This window comes from Dermacentor albipictus, chromosome 1 (genome assembly GCF_038994185.2).
Source record: "Dermacentor albipictus isolate Rhodes 1998 colony chromosome 1, USDA_Dalb.pri_finalv2, whole genome shotgun sequence".
Classification (NCBI taxonomy): Eukaryota; Metazoa; Arthropoda; class Arachnida; order Ixodida; family Ixodidae; genus Dermacentor; species Dermacentor albipictus.
Window position 1 is genome coordinate 272,410,399 of NC_091821.1, and position 22,670 is coordinate 272,433,068.

At 47.3% G+C, this 22,670-nt stretch overlaps 1 protein-coding gene across 3 annotated transcripts in view; it reads left to right on the forward strand.

Moving 5' to 3' along the window:
* LOC135915368 (uncharacterized) overlaps positions 1–22,670 on the forward strand; it is a 66,023-nt gene that overhangs the window by 37,381 nt on the left and 5,972 nt on the right. For 2 of the 3 annotated variants that reach the window (XM_070534737.1, XM_070534742.1), the window contains exon 4: positions 20,651–20,854. In XM_070534737.1, coding sequence (XP_070390838.1) covers positions 20,651–20,854 — 204 coding nt within the window. Of the gene's footprint in view, positions 1–20,650; positions 21,921–22,670 lie in introns of those variants that run through there. The other variant, XM_070534731.1, reaches the window with a different exon arrangement.

The following is a 22,670-nucleotide window of genomic DNA, read 5'->3' on the forward strand; positions in this document are numbered from 1 at the left end:
CGTGCTCGCGCTTCTCCGAAGGTGGGCGACAGCACGCACGCGCAAGCAAACGTCACGTGGTTAAGCAGTGAGGCGAAGCGCTCGTTCAGGGCCAGGAGCGGCGTAAGGACGCATGAAGGTAGCTTGGCCCAAACAATAAAACGTTCCTTTTAGGGGTGTGCGAATATTGAAATTTTCGATTACGAATCGAATAGGAATAAGGCGAAGAACTCTCTTCGAATATCGAATCGAATATCCAATACATGAGTAGTATTAAAAAATTGCAAGAGAGGTAACAATAGCTTTACTGCCCTTTTAAAAATAACATTGCATTCTACAAGGTTGCTTCAAATTAAAGAGGTACTCAATTATAGATAATGGACTCAGGTAATGCCCTCAGTCAGGTAAAACGCTTGTTACAGATTGTCGTGAAGGAAAATTAACTGCTCAATATGGCCAGAAAGTAAACGCTCTCTATGCACTGTCACATTTCTACCGGTAGAAAAGACTCTTTCACTAGGAACTGAAGTGGCAGGGATCGCCAAGTACTTCCGGGCAGTGCACTTAAAAGCGGGTACCTGAAGCGGCCAATGGACTGCCACCACTCACAAGGATTCGTGCCCCTTTCCAGAAGAGGCTTTTGCGCGTAGTCTGTAACTTCCCTCTCAGGGGCACATGCCAAATGTGTCTTCTCTTTGTTCATCACTAGATCGTCAAAAGCATTCCATACACTCGATGCCACCAGTGGACACGAAGTCGACGCTGGCACGGCGGTGTCCCCACGGTGTTCCACGACGGCTTCCTGGAGCTCCCCTGTCACAAGGTTTTTCAGCCAGATCATCTGACTAGATGCCTGATGAACTGTGGCCATAAAGCCCGGATCAAGAAACATGCCTAGGCCGGCCACTTCATCAAATTTCCACTCCGCACAAAGAGCCTTGATACATTTTGAATCAATGTTAGCAAACCCTGAGTTGCCTTTGCAACCTTCAAGGCAAGGGCATTCCAAAATAATTGGAATTATAAAGCTTGGTGAAAAAGAAACCGAAACTGATCATGTCTCAAATGCCTGAAGCAGATAGACTGAAACAGAGCATACAGATAATGAGCGGATCATGCGAAGTTCTCAGTTAATAAACATGTTCTTAGGAGAATGCGGAGCAAGTATACAATTGGTTAATTGCTCAATTATTCGCAGTCTATCCGAATATTCGCCGTTTCCACCGTTATTCGGCCGTCCTCGGATATTCGTGAATTTCCGAACATGCATTTCTCGAATCGAATACGCTTCGAATATGGAAAATATCCGATTCGTATTCGAAATTCCGAATATTCGCACACCCCTAGTTACTTTCCTTCGAGCGCTTCCTCACCTTACGTGAGGCCTCCTTACAGCGAAGGACCGATGGAGGAAGCAAGCGTACTCTTAAAGCTCCCTTCACCCGTCCTCACCTAAGGAGCGGTTGCCGCGTACCTGGGTTCGAGATTATCTCTTCAAATCTTTCCGCGAACACCATTATTCTATTAAAAATGTTGTATCGTCGCACAATCTTTCAATTGAATAACTAATATAGAGAAGCGTGGACGCTTTCTTCTAGTTTCGCTTACTAAAGTTAAAAAAAAGTTGCGCATTACAGTGCAAAACTTGATGTGCTCCAGCAACGCTGGCACGCCGGCGTCTTGCAACGCCTAGCAACGCCTAGCAATGCTTGCATGCCGCACGCGTGACTGAAACGAACATGCCTGGCAAGACGTACCGTGCTCGCGCTTCTCCGCAGGTGGGCGACAGTGCGCATGCGCAAGCGAATGCCACGTGGTTAAGCAGTGAGGTGAAGCGCTCGTTCAGGGCCAGGAGCGGCGTAAGGACGCATGAAGGTAGCTTTGGAGCTACCTTATGCTGCGGAAGCACCAAGGAAGCCTTCACCGAGGGCCCCTCAGTAAGGAAGCTTTCAGAGTGACATAAGGTAGCCTCACCGCAATGAAGGCTTCCTTAGTGAGGTAAGGAAGATTTCATTGTTTGGCTTCTTATGCTGAGGAAGTACCAAGGAAGCACCAAGGAAGCCTTCACCGAGGGCGCCTCAGTAAGGAACCTTCCAGAGTGACATAAGGTAGCCTCACTGCAATGAAGGCTTCCTTACTGAGGTAAGGAAGATTTCATTGTCTGGCCCTCATTTATTGACAAGACTAAAGGTGAATGTAAATATTTTTTTGTCCGTGCGAAGAGTGGGTATACCTTAAGTTCGTGGTCAATACGGGCGGAGATGTGGGCTGCTGGATGAATGAATTTGCGTGAAAAAGCACTGTCACGGTAATGCACACTATGAAAAAAGGATAATCGTGAATATTTTCTGCGTAATACGAGGGGTAAAATGCCTAGGGTTCTTATTATGGATGACACACTGTGATAGCGAGAATATGAGGACGAGCTAAATCTAGCGGCTTTGCTTTGAATTGATTCCAGCATCTCAGTAAGGTAAGCTTGATGTGGATGCCATATGTTAGAAGCGCACTCTAATGATAGTTTAATTAGCGAAATAAATGCCTGAAGTTTCGTGTCAGAATTAGCAATGCGTAAGCGACATTTTAGAACGCCAAGCTTTTTAAAAGCTTTGCTAGTGATTAATTTACATGATTCCATTTTAGATTGCAAGTGAACAGAACTTCTGAGTATTTAATCGACGAAACTCTTACAACTGCAGAATTCTAATCAGCTACTCTTTAGGGAATAAAGTGACACTGAGACAAAATTTAACGTGTTTCGTTTTCTCGATGGTAATTTCCATCTGTCATTCTGTACCATTCTGAAAGAAGTATGAAGTTTGAAGTTTAAAGAGGCGTTAAGCCGGATTGCAGGGTTAAAGTGTCGTTCAGATTTGCTATTTCTTTATATAATACGCAGTCATCAGCAAAAAGACGTATGAAAGACATCATGTTAGTCGATATATCGTTTATGTAGTTTAAAAATAACAGCGCTCCCAAAACTGATTTTTGTGGGGACTTGACGTGCATGTGGTGAGATACGTAGTTATCGATTTCAACACTCTGAAGTCTGTTGGATAGAAAGTGCTTAATCCAGATAATGTTTTTGCCATGTAGCTGTAGGCTACGTAGTTTTCTTAGTAGATGTTGGTGAGGCATGCGATCGAATGCTTTAGAAAAGTCAATAAAAATTGCATCGATGAAAAATCAACCATTGATACAGTTGTCTAAGTCACTTACTAGCTCAAACAACTGGGTGTTACAGGATCGCTTTTTCTGAAAGCCGTGTTGGTTTTCAAAAAGTAATTTGTTAGATTCAATGTGAGACATTATTTGGCTCTATATGATGTGCTCAAGTAGTTCGCAGCAAATAGACGTAAGAGAAATGGGACGGTAATTGTTAGCGAAGTGTTCGGCTCCAGATTGAAAGCCAAGGAATTACATGCGCAATCTTCCAGTCATCTGGAAAAAAGTCCAGTGTCCAGTGATTGTTGAAAGATTAGTGATAAAAGGTAAGTCTAATTATCTGATGTTAGCTTTAAATGTTTTGTGCTGATACCATGCGGCCCAGAACAAGTTTTGCATGGAAGTCTCTCTATTGCGCGTGCTACGCCTGTTTCTGTTATCGAGATAGGTGGAAACTCGTGCGAAATTTCTTGCACTTGAGGCATCGTAGATTGTAGCGGCAGCTTGTCTTAAAAGACCAAAGAGAAATGCTGATTGAAATTTTCAGCAGTTTCTTTATCGACAGTAGGTCACCATTTTCGCATTTGAGTTGTACGCTCGATAGCTTTTCTTTCGGGTTTATTACCCGTCAAAAGTTTCCAGGGTTGGTGATCATCAGATTAGGCAACGTACAGTTAAATTATTTGTTTTTAGCTTCATTGATTGAGGTCCCTGTAAACTTTGACAGCTTTTTCTAGTTTTGCCAGTCTACATCGGTATTTGATGTCGAAGCTTTTCTAGACGCCCGTTTTTTTCTCGTGAATAGTTCTCTTGAGAGAACATGTGAACCAATGATCATTTGTTTTGGACGAGAGAGTTAATGTTCGGACGCAACAATCTTAAAATTTTATAAAGGTTGTCTCTATATAAGGACCAGTTGTGCTTAACTGATCGGCTTGCGAAATTGAGCCGGAATTCGGCCACAAAATCCGCGAACATGCGGTTCATTTTGGCAGTATCTACACTAGCATAGTCAATTATTGTTTTCATTTTCTTTGTTTTCTTTGGTCGTGGTACCTCCAAAGTGCAGTGAACGGCCCTATTGCAACTTATTTTTTCAAGAACAAGAGCGTTTCTCTATTCAGGATGGTTAGTAAATATAAGATCCAGAATATTTTCACTTCGTGTAAGGTTTTTTACCAATTGGAAAAGGCTATGAAGGTGCGCAGTATGCAGAAAGTGAAGGTATTATTGGCGAAGATTGTTACCTAGAACAGAATGAGTCAACCAGTCTATTGCTGTGTAATTAAAATCACCGGCCAAAACAAGTGTGACATTCGGGAAATTATTTTTGATCTGTTCGATAGCATCGTTAAAAAGATCCACAAAATCGGGCTGGCTATCGGGAGGTCACTAGCATGAACCAATAACACTGCACGTGACAATGACGCGTAGCAATCTAAATCATTTCGAATGGCGAATCAGGTATAAAAGACGGCTCAAATTCCTTTTTAACAGCAATTGTTACGCCACCTCCCTGCGACAATTTTTTGTTCTCTGCGAAAAACAACAAATGACTTCGGCAAAGACAGTTCATTATCAGCAGTATGCTCGGTGAACCACGTTTGTGTACCGTTGATGGTATCAGCATCACACGCGTGTATCAGTGCTTTTAAGATATCAACTTTGTTAAGTAAGCTTCGGATGTTTGCCACAGGCAATGAAAGTTCATGTGGAGTAGGTTTGTAGTGAACCGCTGCGGCTGGTCATTTGTGCAAGGGTTGGCGTGTTTAGTCACTAGAACGACAGAATTAGACAGTGAGTCGTACTGATAGGTGCCATCTTGCATATGCAGTGTGTTAAAACGGAGCGTAAAACGCTCGTTTTCCTTGCGGATTTCCTTGGCGAATTCTCGAAGCTTGTTACGCGCCAGCTGGATCTTAGGCGAGAAGTCTTCTTCCAGCCATACTTTAGGTGAATCCAGATTTTTTTGTTTGAAAGCGCTGCGCAATGCTTCTGTTTTTGATTTGTAGTTGAGAAACTTAATGATAATGGGGCGATCGAAACCAGACCGGGGTTGGCCAATCCTATGGGCACGTTCTATGTCTCCCTCCGAAAGTTAGCTTAAGGTGAACCGAGAAGAATTCTTTGACAATGCTTTCTGTTTTTTCGTAGTTTTCATTTTCAGTTTCCGGAAGGCCCTTTACAAGAAGGTTGTTTCTTCGCATTCTCTTATTCATGCCATCTACAACATCACCAAGTTCTTAATTTGCTCTAGGTATACCCGACTTGACTTCTTTTAGTTATTAGCTCATGCCTTCGCAGTTGGTTTCGATTTGAGCGATACCGCCCTATGTACCCTAAATGGCTGTTATCCTAGTTTCAATGCCAGTGAAGTCTTTTTGAATTTAATTAACATTTCTATAGTTTCAGCGTGGCATTCATTGACTAGGGAGACAAAGTCATCAATCTTGGGACCAGGGGTAGCCTCCACATCTCCGGCACAAATCAAGAGTAAAGCAACAAACGAGGATAGTAACAAGCAAGGTTTAGGGCGAAAACAGCGGAGAAAGTTTGCTTCAGAGCAGAAGCATCTTTTTCGGGCGCTTACTCGATGACTGTAAGCGAGGAAAGTACCGATCCGCGCGTGATACGTGGACACATCAACACCCATCTCGCATCAAGGCACAAAAAAACTACGAACAATGAAGGTAGGGGGATCAGTGGCCAAAAAGATCTAGAAAAATTGTAAGCTACCGATAGAATTCAAAGGCCTACCTATAACGAAATACAAGTGACGATTCAGCCACTGCACATAGTGGCCGCGAATCCCAAGCCCGTGGTATTTGATGCTCCTTTATAAAGGCTGCGGTGGAACTCCCGTCGTCGTGACGTCGGGGGTGAGCCGCAAGTGTCCCGTGATGCCTTGATGGACAACAGATAGGGTGAAAGCAGCACTGAGCTTCTTATGATAGTCGGCAGCCGGGCAGCAGCCTCAGCATACGGCACGAGACAATCCTATAACGAAATACAAGTGACATTTCCGCCACTGCACGTGGTCCAATGACAAATGAGCCAAAGACAAATGGAACGGCAGTCGCAATATGTTCTCTAGTTCACTTCTGGCAGCAATGCGAACGATGAGCTTGCTCAGGAGAACCTGGCCTGCAGAAACACTCTCGCTGCATAGAGCGCATGCGAGTTATCAATCACATGCACGTGCTTGTTACGCTGGACCCTTTCTGCATTGTCACCAGGGTCAAGCCGCATGATTTATTTTTGTCAACATCTCGGACACACTTTTACTTAGATCCTAGCCATAAACAGTTTCACTGTTCCCGGCACGCGCTCTGCCCCCTGCCCCCCTGCGTGACACCGAACAACGGACGGCGAAGGCTCGACTTGAATGGCTTCTCTGTTAAAAAAAAGAACGCATAAGAGAAAAAATATAAGCAGTTATACACCACAACGAAGAATGATGGCTCATACAGTGGCCCTGCAGAACACGAAGACAAGGTGCATAGCGGCCAACAGATGCTAGAAAAACCTGAGACTCGAAGAGGTGTGCCTGCGTAGCAGCGTGCCTAAAAGCCTACCTCGGATGTTAATTTCAGAAAACGGTTTCTACAATTTAAAAATATCTGCAGGAATTTTCTTGTCGTAAGGGACATTACTTACTCATTGGCGTTTCCTTGATATGGCGCGCCGATCAATGTTACTGCAGTATCTCAGCATTCTAGAAATCCGTTTGTATTCTTTGCTTTGTAAGATACTGTTACGTGCTTTGTGATTTTGGACGCTACTTGCGTTTTCGTATATGATTTGCTTTCGTATAATGGTTTTCTATCGTATACAATTGATGTACTTGTCATAAAAATTCTTACAGCGCAAACACATGCAACCACAAAGTATGAAGGACGGGACACAAGCGGACACAGCGCTTGTGTCCCGTCCTTAATACTTTGTGGTTGCATGTGTTTGCGCTGTAACAATTTTAATATCAAGTATGCGCCAACTCGCCCAGAAAGAAGTTTTAATGATGTACTTGTTGCAGTTAGATTTTAATTTGAATGCTTTGCTGTTGGTGTTTAGCATGCAACATGAGTACTTCATGCGTAGTTACGTTTTCAGTTTTGTACAACAAAATATTTCCCTGGTGTTTGTAGCTTTGTGTTGTTTTTGTTTATATTTGTCGGAACAACTCAGCACATTTATTGCACTGCTCTGTCTTGGTAAAAGAGTAGGAGGCCCCGTGAGGCTGTCTGCGCCTTTAGCCTCAGTCCCTTCTCAAGCCTTGTGCAACAAACAAACAAACAAACAAACAAACAAACAAACAAACAAACAAGCAGACAGACAGACAGACAGACAGACAGACAGACAGACAGACAGACAGACAGACAGACAGACAGACAGACAACGAACGAACGAACGAACGAACGAACGAACGAACGAACGAACGAACGAACGAACGAACGAACGAACGAACGAACGAACGAACGAACGAACGAACGAACGAACGAACGAACGAACGAACGAACGAACGAACGAACGAACGAACGAACGAACGAACGAACGAACGAACGAACGAACGAACGAACGAACGAACGAACGAACGAACGAACGAACGAACGAACGAACGAACGAACGAACGAACGAACGAACGAACGAACGAACGAACGAACGAACGAACGAACGAACGAACGAACGAACGAACGAACGAACGAACGAACGAACGAACGAACGAACGAACGAACGAACGAACGAACGAACGAACGAACGAACGAACGAACGAACGAACGAACGAACGAACGAACGAACGAACGAACGAACGAACGAACGAACGAACGAACGAACGAACGAACGAACGAACGAACGAACGAACGAACGAACGAACGAACGAACGAACGAACGAACGAACGAACGAACGAACGAACGAACGAACGAACGAACGAACGAACGAACGAACGAACGAACGAACGAACGAACGAACGAACGAACGAACGAACGAACGAACGAACGAACGAACGAACGAACGAACGAACGAACGAATTTCTAAATACATAAACCTGCATTGAAGCGGAACTGATTAAAGCTGAAGCACTTGTGAGTTGATATTACGATTGTTGCGTTAGCACTGGGATCACCGCACTAGAACCATGCGTTGTAGCAGAACAGCCGGCCGCCAAATGCAAAACTGTTTGAAAGCTACTTTCAAACAGTTTTGCAAACAAACAAACAAACAAACAAACAAACAAACAAACAAACAAACAAACAAACCGCACACGTCTACGCACGCACTACCATCTTTATCTCTCTCTTGCGTACGTAAAAGACAGTAGCGAACACTTATCTTGCGAAGAAACACATAGTGTAGGGAGGAGAAAAAAAAAGCAACATTCATTTGATGATGTCTCGTTTTATTGCCGCGTGATCATCAAAATTTCGCATTTGCGGTTGAAATGGTATTGGCCCGTCAGGTGTTCGCCATGACAAGGAGAGACGCGCGCTGCCGAAAGCTCCTAATGTGCACGCACAGCTTGGAGTGGACGACGCCTTCCGTCCCTCTTTGCCGAGTCTTGGATCAAGAGAATCAATGAACTGGCCACAAACTTTCTGTATTTTGTTGCACTTCCTTGCGTCTTCGTGCTGGCCCGTTTTTCCCGGACATTTGGTTGCGTTAAGCCAACGTGCGTCGGTAGCGCGAGCCCACATGTGCGCCCGAACTCTCGTTCTGTCTTACTGCCTGCCGCAGAGCGCGTCTTGGAGAAGCGCAAGAGGGAAGCGGTCCACGATGCCGCTCACTGGTCGTAAGCGGCAAGGAGAGTGCCACTCGGGCTCGTTCCTTATGCAGTCAGAGGGACAGGTCACTCCAGCCTGTCTTCTTTACGCACTGGTCTGCCCATTAGCAGACGCCAGTCGGAGTTGCGACGCTCGCCGCAAGAATTTGCGCAGAATTTCCCGTTTTCTGTACTATGGCGCTCCAGCGTCGAATAGGCGGCCGCCTTAGCCGCATTCATTACCGCCAAGCTTTCTGGAGAGCCTAGATTTCACGACGCTATAACCGCGAACCCGACATCGTTAATTGGGCCGCGAGAGCCGCGGCCTTGTTTGCATGTTTTTCTCTCCGCCTTCGCCTGCCACTCGCGATTCGAGCAGCTTAACAACGGCCTCCTGCGCATTACAGTTTTTAATACTGACTTTTTAGTTGGAAAAACCTAGACTCTGAATAAAGCGTGCACAAAGTGGGAACGATTTATTTCGGCGATACCGACGGTATGGCTTCTATTCGCTTTCAGGAGTTTGGCCGGGCTCAGTCAGGTTGAATCTGGATGGAATATGCATTGAGTTCAGATTTACAACAGCGACGAGAGCAGCAACATTAACGAAAAGTTCGGGCTTGTGTTTAGCGCTGAACGGTAGTTGAGTAAAAGTATATGCTTTGTTAAAGTGTTAGACCACCCTGTCCTGCTTATAGCAGGAATAGGGCATGGTGCATGCATGCGAAAGTGATAATGAGAGGCACCTACGATTAAAGTCGAGCTTTCTAAAAATATTTAATGCACTATCCGGTAAGCTATCTCTGCCCTTTTCTTCATTTGCCTCCTAATAAATCTTCCAGGTGCAGCGGTGGCGTTGAGCTAGAGCATCCGCCTCGTGTGCAAGAGGACCGTGGTTCGAATCCCGGTGCCGCGCAATTTTCCACCGGATTAAAAAAAAAAGAAATCCGCGTGTGGATAAAATTGCACAAACAGCCTGGAGTGCGGCCTGACTCCGGTGACCAGAACCGGTGACGCACTCCCTTACCAGAGCAGGATTGGCCACCCTGGTGTAGTACTTGGCCACAACCTGCTATATGAATAGAACACTCAAACCCCGGCCCTCAGTCCCCAGCAGCTGCGAAGCAACTGACCACGGTGGCGGTCAGACCTGTGACGCAGCAGAGGGTGCTAAGAATCCCTGGATCCGGACAGGCCGCCATGGGAATCTGAACCTGGCTACGTTTAACGCTAAAACGTTATCTAGTGAGGCGAGTCTAGCAGTGCTATCGGAGGAATTAGAAGGCAGTAAATGGGATGTAATAGGGCTCAGTGAAGTTAGGAGGACAAATGAAGCATATACAGTGCTAAAGAGGAGGCACATCTTGTGCTACCGGGGCTGAGCGGAGAAACGCGAACTAGGAGACGGATTCCTAATTCATAAGAATATAGCTGGTAACACACAGGATTTCTACAGCAATAACGACAGGGTGGCAGTTCTTGTTGTGAAACTTAAGAGGTACAAATTGAAAGTCGTACAGGCGTACGCCCCCACGTCTCGTCATGATGACCAGGAAGTCGAAAGCTTCTATAAAGACGTTGAATCGGCGATGTAACTAGAGAAGCGCATTTCACTCCCATCGCGATGCGGCCGCTGCTGCTGGGACTTCAACCAGTTGACGACTATAGCAATGACTCAGAATGTTAAAAACATTGTCGCGGTTGCTCGTAAGGAATAGTGATAACTAGAGATGCATCTCTTGCGTTAGAAGGCATCGTGGTGCCCTAACATAATTTTCTTAATATTTTTGGGCTATCAATGCCATGTCATGTGAACTAGCGAATTTGTCAATCAAGTACTTATGTCAGGGATCGAAAGCTGATTACGCAGTATTCTTTTCCCGTCGCCTGTTGTCTTTAAAAGGAAAATGAAATGTGAATTGAATGAAATGTGAAATGTGCAAATTCAACTTCAACCTTGAATTGAAATTCAAGGAACACATTCGTGCTCACTTTTCAGAGCAGCTTGCAAAATGAGGCCGTGTTGAAACACATAACAAATTTCATGGGTACTACGTGGTACCCAAGTATAATGGTTTTTCTTCAGATAGCACTCTACTTCAAAGTAAAAAAGAAGAATAAGCACAGACGCTCAAGAATGCGCGCGGGCAGCTACAGCGAAATAATACAGTGAACCTGTGACTATTGTGGACAGATGACGCTTCAAGCGAACGTACTTTGAACACTCTTAGGGCTCAAACAAGATACGAGAGACAAGCCGTGCGCCATTTTTCCACGAGCGCTTTATGGATCTCGTAAACAGTGCGGCGAACTGCACTCAGCGAGCAATAAACTTTTTGTGTCGGCTAGCAAGCGAGTATAGGTTTCCTAAGCAGTGAACCGTCTCTCAGAAACGACCGCCTATCTTCGACCTCTTTCACGCGAAAGCTGTGCGCATGAAGCAACGCAGCAAAAGCACGAGCACTGACTCAGGAACGCGGCTGGTGACGTAAAAAACAAAAGTGCAATGGCGAATAGAAAACTAAGGGTAACTGCCCAACTTATGCATTGTCAGTTCACTCAAACAGAATGCCAAGGGTTTGAAGTTCAAGAATGAGATCAAATGTGTGCCCTGCACTGCATTTTTTTTCAACTCTGCCTCCTTTGCGTCTCTTACTCTGAGGAAAGAATCATATCAAGAAAGGATAATTTCACATGTGGCTCGTAAAAAGAAATGCTTATGGGTAAAATGACCCGTGATGTTTCAACGAGTCCGCGAACACTGTTTACTAGCATCAAAATGCGACAAACACTAAAGGCATTGTGCACGTCCCCTTCTGAACTTGGGTGCACTGCTATCGTATGCATTCCCCTTTTCTGCGATGTACAACCTCGTTCAATATGAACTGCAACTTAGTGGCTGTGGTTGAAGGGGCTTCAAGACTGTACGTCACACACGAAATATTGGTTTAATAAACTCCAGTAATTGGAACGATGTTTAGCTATCCGAATTTTCCGCGCTGCCGTGAAGTATTGGGGCCTCTGAGAACATGGTCACTGTATTGCAGGTCACATTTAACGCGGCTGTACGTCTTGCGATTGCTATAGACGCGCGAATAAAGTGGGTCATTGGCAAACGTAGACTGTAGACTGAGCACGCGGTACCCGATGCAGACTTCTTCCGTTCTCTGCTTGTTGCTGAGACACGTGCGCTGATGGTACACAAGGTTGTTTCTCTCTTGGCGTCGTCTTTTTATTTAGAGGGTCAAAGAAATACACTAAAGAATACGGGGCGTCTGAACTTCGTAAGCTTGTTACCTAGAATTAAACCTCACTCATGAACGAGAAATAATAAAACAAGCAGACATTATTCACAGCATCGTGCTAGCTCGCTCTCTTGTACACTGGAGCACTGCTTTCTAACAGATCATCAAAGCCCACACTTTTATGCGATGACCGTAACATGACAGCAACATCAATTTGGATGGTGCGACATACTGGTAGACTGACGGGCGCGTTTCACCACGTGCATGGCCGCAAACATTGCCCATATTCTGCGGCAAGGTTATCACGCTGCCATTTGAGCGGTGTGACGACCTTCAAGTCCTCAAAAAATGACGGCAATGCAATGACGGCCTTCTTAGATGAACGACTAACACATAGTTATAAGGGTATTCAAAGCACAGTTAGGCTCAAGTTTATTTACCGCCATCTGCAGCTGGGACTCAATTAGACAAAATATTTGACGCCTTTAAGTTTTTACCAATGGTATAAGGACATATATTACATGCGTTTAACGTTTTCTTGGAACTGAGTGGGAGGCCATAGATAAGGTTCAACTTAGCCGTGGTAGGTGGGCCCGTATAACAAGTTATAAGAGGACGCGAGTTCGGCATGTTTTTGTGACATCACAACACCTCAGGAAGATCCACTGACTTCTCGCATGCTAATTGCTGATTGCGGTCATTGACTTTGGGACCCTCGTCTGCATGCTATTTGTTATTTACTCATTGTTTTTTGAATGAAGACTAAACTGAAACTGAACTGAAGAAGGCCCATGCCATGCACACCGCTTGAGCCGGAACTAGTAGCGCGGTGGGGGCCCGTAGAGACCGAAGACCCATTGCTGAAAACAGAGGTACAGCTCCAACGGTATACTGACAGGTTTCCAAGCTACAACACGGTAAAGGCCTGACCAATTAAACTCCTGCTGTGACAAGTGCCACCAGTTTCTTGGCCCTCCGGCCGAACCTAAGGGGGGGCAGTGGCCTGCTTCGACGAGTCGAGCTCTCCCTGGGCGGAGGTAGCTAGCGACCTACGAGCGCTATACGCTTTTCATGTGTAATCTCGTGCCATCCCCGTGATGCAGTTGTGTTTGGGCGCTTCGTTTTGTCTGAGTCACTAATTCATTCATTCAATTCAAAATAGAAATGTTGGCAACGCGCACCATATGTCAGCGGCATCCGCACGATGTTAAATTGTTAAATGATCAAAAAATGATAATTGATAAAGGGAAACATTTCAGCTATTGGGCAGTTCCCATGGAATGAAAGTTAGTTTCAATTAAAAATAAAGGGCAAAAATAATGTGTATGACATTCCTCCTACTCAGATGTTATGATGGGCCTGGAATTTAGTGTAGCAAGTCCGGGCGACATTCCCGCTCGCTTTCCTATGGGAGGAGGAGGAGGAGGAGGAGGCCATTGACGTCACAGGAGGTCAATGATGGGAAGGAGGTGGTTATTGACGTCACAAATTGACAAGAGAGAGAGACAAAAGAAAGGGGAAAGGCAGGGAGGCCAACCAGAGGGGAAGATCCCGTTCGCCACCCTACTCTGGGGAGAGAGGGGAGGAGGAGGTAAAGTGAAAGGAAAGTAGAGATAGAAAAAGAAAAGAAGCACAGACACAATTACAGCCGGTGACTGTCACCACATAAAACCACCGCACAGCACAGTAGCGCTTGTAGCTATGTAAACATCAGTTCAGGCTGCAGCCGCTTGTCAAAGTCTGTTGTCCTTAAAACTGCAACAGATCCCTCGTCTCCCTCCGTCACTAGGGCTTGTGGTGCCGGCATTCCAATATGGTTTCGTCTGGTAAAGGTGTTTGGTCCATGCGCGCTATCGCAATTGCGAGCAATCGTCTCTGTAAACTGTAGTAAGGACAGTCACAGAGAAGGTGTTGAAGAGTCTATTTGTTGCCACAGTCGCCACACGAGGCGTGGTCGGCCCATCCAATTTGGAAAGCAGAAGACTCCGTAAAGGCCACTCCTAGATATACTCGACAAAGCAGGGTAGCTTCGCGGCGGCAGGCTGTTCTCCATGTGTTCCACAAGGAGAACGCGGTATCCTTGGTGAGCATTCGAAGGTTTCTAGCGGCATCTTCCCTTCATAATGGTATCAATTCCTCTTCCCTGCCTTGAAGAGCTGACCGAGCAGCGTTATCGGTGTGCTCGTCACCTATGACGCCGGAGTGACTTGTAAGCCATTGAAATGTCACATGATGTCCTTTCTCAGCCAAGGCATGGATAAGTTCTCTAATATCGAATACCAGTTGTACGTATGGTGCGCGCCGCAGGGCTGATAGTAAAGACTCCAGTGATGCCTTCGAGTGGCTTTTCTGACGGTAGTGTTGTAAGGTGATGGGCACGGGCTCGGAAAAAGCGCCTAATGTGCCCTCTCAGCACTCCCTTCTCCCCGCCCCCCAATGTATGTTTTTATTAGTTGGTCTCAGGCGACTGCAATAGTCGCCACTGTTGATGCGCATTTAGGCAAATCACGACAAACTCTGAGAGCCCGGGCTTGAATAGCCTGGAGAGCACAAGGATTTGTCCTACAAGCGCTGGTCAGTATGGGTGAACTGTATCTCGAAAAGCCCCGAAAAAGAGCTTTGTACAGTTATCCTCATTGCAAGCACTATTTCCGCCCAAAAGCTTGAAGAGCTAGGAGGTTGCTGTCAGGCGCTGTTTCAAGTAGGTAACATGCGGGCTCCATGAGAGATCTCTATCAATGATTAGGCCCGGAAATGTGTGTCTTCTTGGTATGTCACAAATTGACAACACGACCAACAACACGGTGAACACTCATGCACTGGCCCCGCCGTGGACCCTTCCACATCCCCTCCCTGAGATACTCAGGCAACAAATATAAATAAGGTTCCGTGTTTTCGGATTAATCCGAAAAAATCTGATAAACCTTCATCGGTAAAATTTTTGAGAATTCGAAGTTATCCGATGAAATCCGATTTTAATGGCTAATATGACCATGTTCCGTTCTTTATCGAAAGTCTTTCGATAATAATATTAATTAACATTAAGCTTTTCGTAATTAATATTATTGACAATGAAACCAGTTTCGTCTGCCATGACGGATTGATTATTTCAGTTAATATTCGTCATTCTGTTGATTAACACGCTTTCGATTATATTTCGTGTTTTTTTCAATAATTAGCATTTCCAACAACTTATGTATCCACTTCCCAGTTATAGATGATCAACTTGCCTAATTAATCTTATTGTTCACGTGACCGCACTTTTTTGCTGTGTTTGTATAATAACCGTCTCTTTGTAATCATAGGAGGTACCCCTAGCAGTTTTTCAAAACTATGGGACCTCCTGCTGTAATACTATTGCCATGTGACTTTAACATGACTGTTGCAATAAACTTGAGTTGACTTGAAAAAGAAAGCCATGTTCTAAGCGGTCACGCTCACGTAAACAGCATCTGATAGACCGCACCCATCGCACATTTAACAAAGGGCTTGTCGCCTCTGGGAGAGCGAGACGACATCTTGATATACGGTCCCCTGGAGACACTCGAGCGCCAAGGGACCGAATCGGTACGTTGCCATTTTCGACAGAAAGCTGCCCGCCGCATTCACCGGCGCTATCCTGAATTAAACGCGACTGCGAACAGGGGTGTATTTTTATGTACTGTCATGCAGACTCATTATTTATCTCCTATGTGCACTGCTTGCCTCATATCTCAAACGGGCAGCAAGCGCAAGCCCCTCGATACAACAGCGTAAACAACCACCTCGTGCAGCTGCCAACGGTGTCTATACTGGCATAGGCGTTTGCGCGAGAAAACTACGCGTTCTCTAAATCAACGATCATATGCGAAAAGCCCTCATCCATGACCACTTTGTGGAACATATTGTGTGCATGAAGAGAATACGAATAATGATAAGTAGGCCGCATAAGAACACTCCCATATTGCGGTGTCCTGCTCGCTGTTTTCGGTGTGTGGTCGCTTATATCAGCGCGATTCGGAGAGAGAGAAAAGAGAAAAAAACATTTATTCGGACCATCGAGGTGGTTGCTCTTGAGGTCGAGTGGGTGGTGTCCTCATTCCAGGACTCCACTGGCCATGGCTGTTCGACGTACTTGCTGGACGAGAGCTTCTTGTCCCGCCAGGGTATCGCCGGTCAGCTGTACCTCCCACCACTCAAATGACGTGCTAGGCGTCTTTAAGTGTTGAGGTTTGCCCCCGCACCCCCACGAGATGTGAAAAAGTGTAGGGCGTGTGTCGCCGCACCAGGGGCAGATGCCGCGATGTGTATGTGGGAACATTTTACTGTGTCTGTGTAGGCTTGGAAATGTGTTGGTCTGAATAAGTCGGAGAGCTATGGTATCTTCAGTGCTTAGTTTTCTGTGAGGCGGAGGATAAATCCCGCGGTTGAGTTGCTGGATCTCGAGTCGGTCGCAGTATTTGGATGGTAGGGGCATGAAGGTAAAGGGTGGCGATTGATGCGACGATTGGTCTTGCCCCGCTCGGTTGATTAGCGCTCGAGCTAGGGCGTTCGCCCTTTCGTTCCCCTCCAGACCCCAGTGGCCCGGCGTCCACGTGATTTGATGGTATTCTTGCAGCCTCGGGCCTAGAATCTGAACCGCCAGCAGCGGTGTTCGTCAGTTGGTAAAGTTACGGCAGGCCTGTTGCGAGTCGGTAACGACATGGACTTCCCTGCCTACCCTGTCTTCTTGCTCTATTGCCAGCGCCGCGGCTATGGTCTCAGCCGCAGCTGGGGTCTCTGCCCTTACAGAGGCCGCGAGGGTCAAGGAGTTGTCTCTCCCGTTCACGGCGGCTACCGCGAAGAGGCCCCCTACAGGGTACGCCGCCACGTCCACGTACGTTACGTACGGGTCAGCCTTGAATTGTCGGCGCTGTCTGTCGACGCGAACCTTGCGTCGTCCTTCATGCAGTTCATGGCTCATGTGCTTCGGTATCGGGTTCGCCTTGATCTTGCCTCTGACCTCAGGCGGCAGTTATCGTTGCCCATCGAGGGCACGGAGCTCCATTGCCGTTCCGGTCCGGTGGAGGATGGCTCTGCCCGCCGCCGTGTTCTGTAGTCTGGTCTTTTGCGAAGCCATAACTGCATCCGACAGCTCAGCGAAGGTGTTGTGGATCCCGAGGGCCGCTAACTTCTCGTTTGAGGTGGTGACAGGGAGACCTAGGGCCGCGCCTCTGTACCGCGCCTTTGTACGCGCCTCTGATGCTGGCATCGACTTGTTCTTGGTCGCATTTGTTTAGCGAGTGATAGTGATACGGCGTGCTATACGTTATTTTGCTGACCACCAGAGCCTGGACGAGGCGAAGCGTGTCCTCTTCTCGCATGCCCTTGCGGCTTCTTGTAATTCGTTTTATAATCCGCGAGATCTGGTTGGTGGCAGACCTTAGGGTTTGCATGGTGTGGGAGGCTTTCAGGTTGCTCTGGATCCAAAAACCCAGAATCCTAGTCTTATTGCCTTCCGTGATCTTCTGGCCCTCAAGATAGAGGTCGATAGGGCCGGGGGACTTGTAGATTCCTCCTCCGTGCACCCGGATCACATCGGACTTTTCAGGCGCACAGCGCACCCCGCTCGCTGCCGCAAATCTCTCCACGGCCGTCGCGGCCTCTTGAAGAGTCGCCTCTTTTCGCGCTAGGGAGTCCTTGGTGGCCCACAGCGTGAGGTCGTCTGCCTACAGGGCGTAACCTAGGTCGGGGATCTTCCGCAGCTCTTTGGTCAGCGCTAGCATCGCGACGTTGAATAGAATAAGGGAGATTATCGCCCCTTGCGGTGTTCCTTTGTTCGGCACGTCGATCCTATCCGATCGAGTCTGGCCTATTCCGATGGTTGCCGTCCGGCCCGTCAGGAACGATTTGACGTAATTAAAGATGCACTCCCCGCAGCTGATGTCGTTCAGTCCCTTGATAATGGCCTCGTGAGAGATGTTATCGAAGGCCCCTTTTAGGTCGAGTGCGAGCAGGAGGTGTTCTCCTCCCTTCGGGATGCCCTTGAGGACTTCTTCCCTTAGGATTAGGAACGCATCTTGCGCAGAAAGTCCCGGCCTGAAGCCAAGCATGGTGTGCGGGAAGAGGTCACCGTCCTCTATGTAATGTTGAAGCGGGTTTCGATGACCCTCTCGTACAGCTTGCCGAGGCACGAAGTCAGCGAGATGGGACGCAAGGCGTCGATCGCGGGCTTCTTGCCGGGTTTGGGAATGGTCACGATTTCCGCGTGTTTCCACTCGTTCGGTACGTGGCCCTTGCTCCAGAGTTTCTCGTTCAGGTTTTCGGTCAAGTCCTGGATGTGCATCAGGCTCAGGTTTCTAATCATGGCATTGGTGATTTTGTCAACTCCGGGAGCAGTGTTGCGCTATGAGGCTCGTGCTGCGGCATACACCTCTTCCTCCGTGATGGGAGCGTCCAGTTCTGGTCTCGGTTCTCCTTCATATTTTAGGAGGCAGGGTTGTACGGGGTCGCTACCCAGGTATCTGGTTTTTAGGGTGTCAACCAGATCCTGGTCGTTTCCGGGGAACTTGTGAGCGATTTCTAGAAGCGTCCGACTGGTTGTCGATTTCACTTTGTCGGGCTCGATCAGGCAACGTAGGATGGCCCACGTCTGCGCCGTACTCAGGGTACTCTTGAGCGAGGTGCAAAACTGTACCTAATTTTGCTGCGTCAGCTTGTCTGCGTAATTTCTGGCTTCATCTGTTATTTTCTCGATTCGTAGACGTAGTTTCCGGTTTAACCGCTGTCGCTTCCACCGTTTGAGGAGGCCTTCACGGGCTTCCCACAGGTGTAAGAGCCGGCGGTCGACTTCAGGCGTCTCGACCGCGCGCTGGATGGTTTTAACGGTTTGGACGTGGGCGTCCCGGAGGTGCTGCATCCATTCCGCTAAGTCCGTTATACCGTTTTTGGGTGGGGGGTGTTGCCTGAATGCCTCCCAGTCCGTAAGCCTAATTTCGCCAATTATTCTCTTGATCATGGTTATATTGCGCTCAATTTTACACAGACGATTTTAAGGAAGGACAGGACGTGGACGGACGTTGCGCTACGTCCGTCCACGTCCTGTCCTTCCTTAAAATCGTCTGTGTGAAACTGAGCGCAACATAACCATGAACGTTCACCAACTAGCCCCCTTCATTGCTTTACTATTCTCTTGAGTTTCGGCGTGGATACCGAGATGCTGAGGATGTAGTGATCGCTGCCCAATGTTTCGCCTAGGTGCGCCCATGAGTATTCCCTTACGTTTTTGACAAATGACAGGTACGGAAACGTGTCTCGACTTACACTGTTGCCTACTCTGGTTGGTTGGAGGAGGTTGGTTTTCAATTCGAGGCCCATTGGGTCAACCGCATCGAGGAGCGACCTCCCCTTTTGCTTGTCTTGTTGGCAGCCCCAAATTGTGCGTCTAGTGTTCATGTCTCCCACCACTACCAGCTGGTTGCAGCCAGCAGCTCTCACGCTGTCGTAAATGATGTTGCGGAAGTCGTCTTTCTGAGCCCTCGGTGGACTGTACAAATTCAGGATGAAAGTGCTACGTCTACCCCTCTTCTGCGGGAGGTCTTCCACTAGCACGTGATTAATGTCACGATGTTGATAATGTTGTCCCACGGCCGTCACCTTTTTGTGAACTAAAACCGCGACCTTCGGTGATCCCGCGTGTTTAATTACGTAGTAACCCCGTAGCCTGATCGGCTGGTTCCCGACCTCCTGAAGGCAGATGACGTAGGGGGGGGGGGGGTGTATAGGCGATTTTGGATGAAGAGTTGGAGTGAACTTGCCTTCTTGTTGAAAGAACGACAATTCCACTGCCAGATCTCAAGGTGTTCGGGCGCGCTGCGTGTGGTGTTAGCCATTGCTGACGTTCATGCCACCGCTGTCGCAGTTGTCGGCGTCCCTGACGTCACCCGTGTTGTTTATGCGCCTGTACGCCTTGATGCGTGGGTTGCTGCTCTCGTCATCGATCCGCTTGCGCGAGCCAAACTCAACCTTGCGTATTCTTTTTTCAAGGTCTTCGTGGCGTAGTGTGTTCTCCTTGACTTTATTGTTTAATTTGCCCATCTGGTAAATCATCTGTTGTATAGTAGCATAAATACCTTCGAGGGTGACTACACTTGACTGGCCTGCCGCTGCCGAGGCCGCACCGGGGAATGATGAGGGCGTGGTGGTTCTTGAGGGGGAGGGAATGGAGATGGCGGGCTGGTGGCCTATCGTTCCGCTTGGCGGCCCTGCCTGTGTGTTGTTGCTTGTTTTGCTTAGCAACGCTTCTAAGCGTTGCATGCGCTGGTCTAGGCCGTTAACCTGAGCCTTGAGTTTTTTATTTTCTTCCCTGATGCGCGTACATTCTGGGGAGCATTTACGACTTTCACTGGTATTTTGAGCGGAGGAGATACTAGACTGATTCCGGCTCACCTTTTTGTTGTTGTCTTGGTTCTTCTTGCCCGATCGGTTCTTCTGCTTCGACGTGGATGTCGAGGTTAAAGGCTGCCGCTGCCCTTGCTTTTCTCCTAGCTTTGGCCACTCCGAGCGGAATCGGGACCTGGACCTGGACTGGGACCGGGATCGGGACCGCGACCTTGACCTGGACTGGGCCCGGGACCTTGAGCGGCTCGCCGAGGATTCTGAGCTGAACCACCGCAGGCGGCTTCGCCTTGGCCTTCCTCCATCATTGTCGTCGTCTTCCTTCTTCCTTCCGGGTGGAGGATGCTTTTTGGTGTTAGTGCTGTTGTATTTTAGCTTTTGCTTGCACTCGCGAGACCCCGTGGCGTGGGCTTCGCCGCAGACAGCGCACTTGAGCGAGCACTCGTGGTCGTCCGTCGGGTTGTGCGTCCCGCAAGCGAGAAAAATTTTGATATATTTTGATAAACGTCCGATCGGTGTCCCATGCGCTGGCACACATAGCAGATTTGTTTTGTGGGCTTGTAGGGGTGGCACTCGGTCTCCTCTCCGTAGTAGTAGACGTATCGTGGATTCAGAGTGATTCAAGGGTGCTTACATGCACAAAATCTGCCTGTTTTAACATTAATAAATGCAAATCTATGCGGATTTCTCATTCGAACACAACTTGCCCTACCTACGCCCTCAACGACTGCGCCCTTCAATCCGTTACATGCTACCGTTAGTTCGGCATTCATATAACTAGCGATCTTTCTTGGAAGCAGCATGTACAATATCTAATATCTGAAGCTAACTGCTCCTTAGGATACTTGAAGAGAAGTTTTTCGCTTGCACCTGTTTTATTAAAAAGGCTGTTGTACACAGCTTACGTCCACCCCCAATTAGAATATGCCTCATACGTTTGGGATCCTCATCAGATCACATTAATTAACGAAATCGAATCAGTGTAAATACACTCTGTTCGTTCCATCTTAGCTAACTGCCATCACACTGCTAGTGTTACATTAATGAAGAGTACCCTTGAAATCCCATTATTATCTCTTCGCAGAAAGGAATCACGCATTTCCCTTTTTCATAAAATATACTACCACAATGCATCTCTTCGCCCCCTTTGGATCCAACCTGCGCGTAATTATTCGGCTCGTCGTGACCACTTACATAAAGTTAACGTACCCCGTCATAACACCGTCGCGTGCTCACAATCATTCCTTCCTAGGTCTTCAGTCGACTGCAATAATCTACCTACATCATTAGTAAGCATCAGTGACCGCACTCGTTTTAAGAATGCACTAATCAACATGAAATAATGTATGGTGGCAAATGGCATAATTACGCACTTATTCTTCAACATTGCTTAGTAAAGTGTACTCTTTCTGTATTTTCATATTCTGTACGTCTCTTTTTTGGTTGTTATGAATACATCACTAATTTTTTCATATTTCTTTTGTTCCCTGCACTGGGAATTCCTAGAACTAATCCCGTATTTTTACTATAGGAATGTATTCTCGCCCCTCCCCTCTGCAGTGTACAATTACGTACCTTGAGGGTCTCACAAATAAATAAATAAATAGGTGGTCGCTGTACTTGCCGATGTAAACAAATGCACCGATCGTTGCTTTGGAGTGTCAGTCGCGTTCTTGCGGGATACAAATGCGGAAAGTTGTACTCCACATCTTACAGTGAGCATGCGAAGCGCTTCCCCGAGAAGGGTAAAACGCCGAAAACAGCAAGCAGCACGTATAAAACCAGTGGTTACGGCTACCCTTGGTCTTCATGTTGCAGCACGATATGTAATGCATGGACGCTGGCTCTCGTGATGGCGGGTCGAATGCGAACGGCGATTTGTGGCTATTGAATTCGTCAGAATCAATAGCTGATATTGTCACCCGAAGGTCCGGCGTGGTCACAATTTAGCCGAGCGTCTGCTCTTCGCTGTCAGCGGGTGAGACCAGCATGCCTTGCGCTCCTTTTCCGGTGGGGACACTCGTGACGTCACACGAAGAGGTTCACTCGGCTGCTTGATCAGGTTTGGGTTGCGTTTTTTCGCTTCTTTGCTTATTTAAAATTATCTTCGAATTTGCGAAACAATTCTACTATCAGACGCGTGGACCAGTCTTGGGAACCTAAATATTCC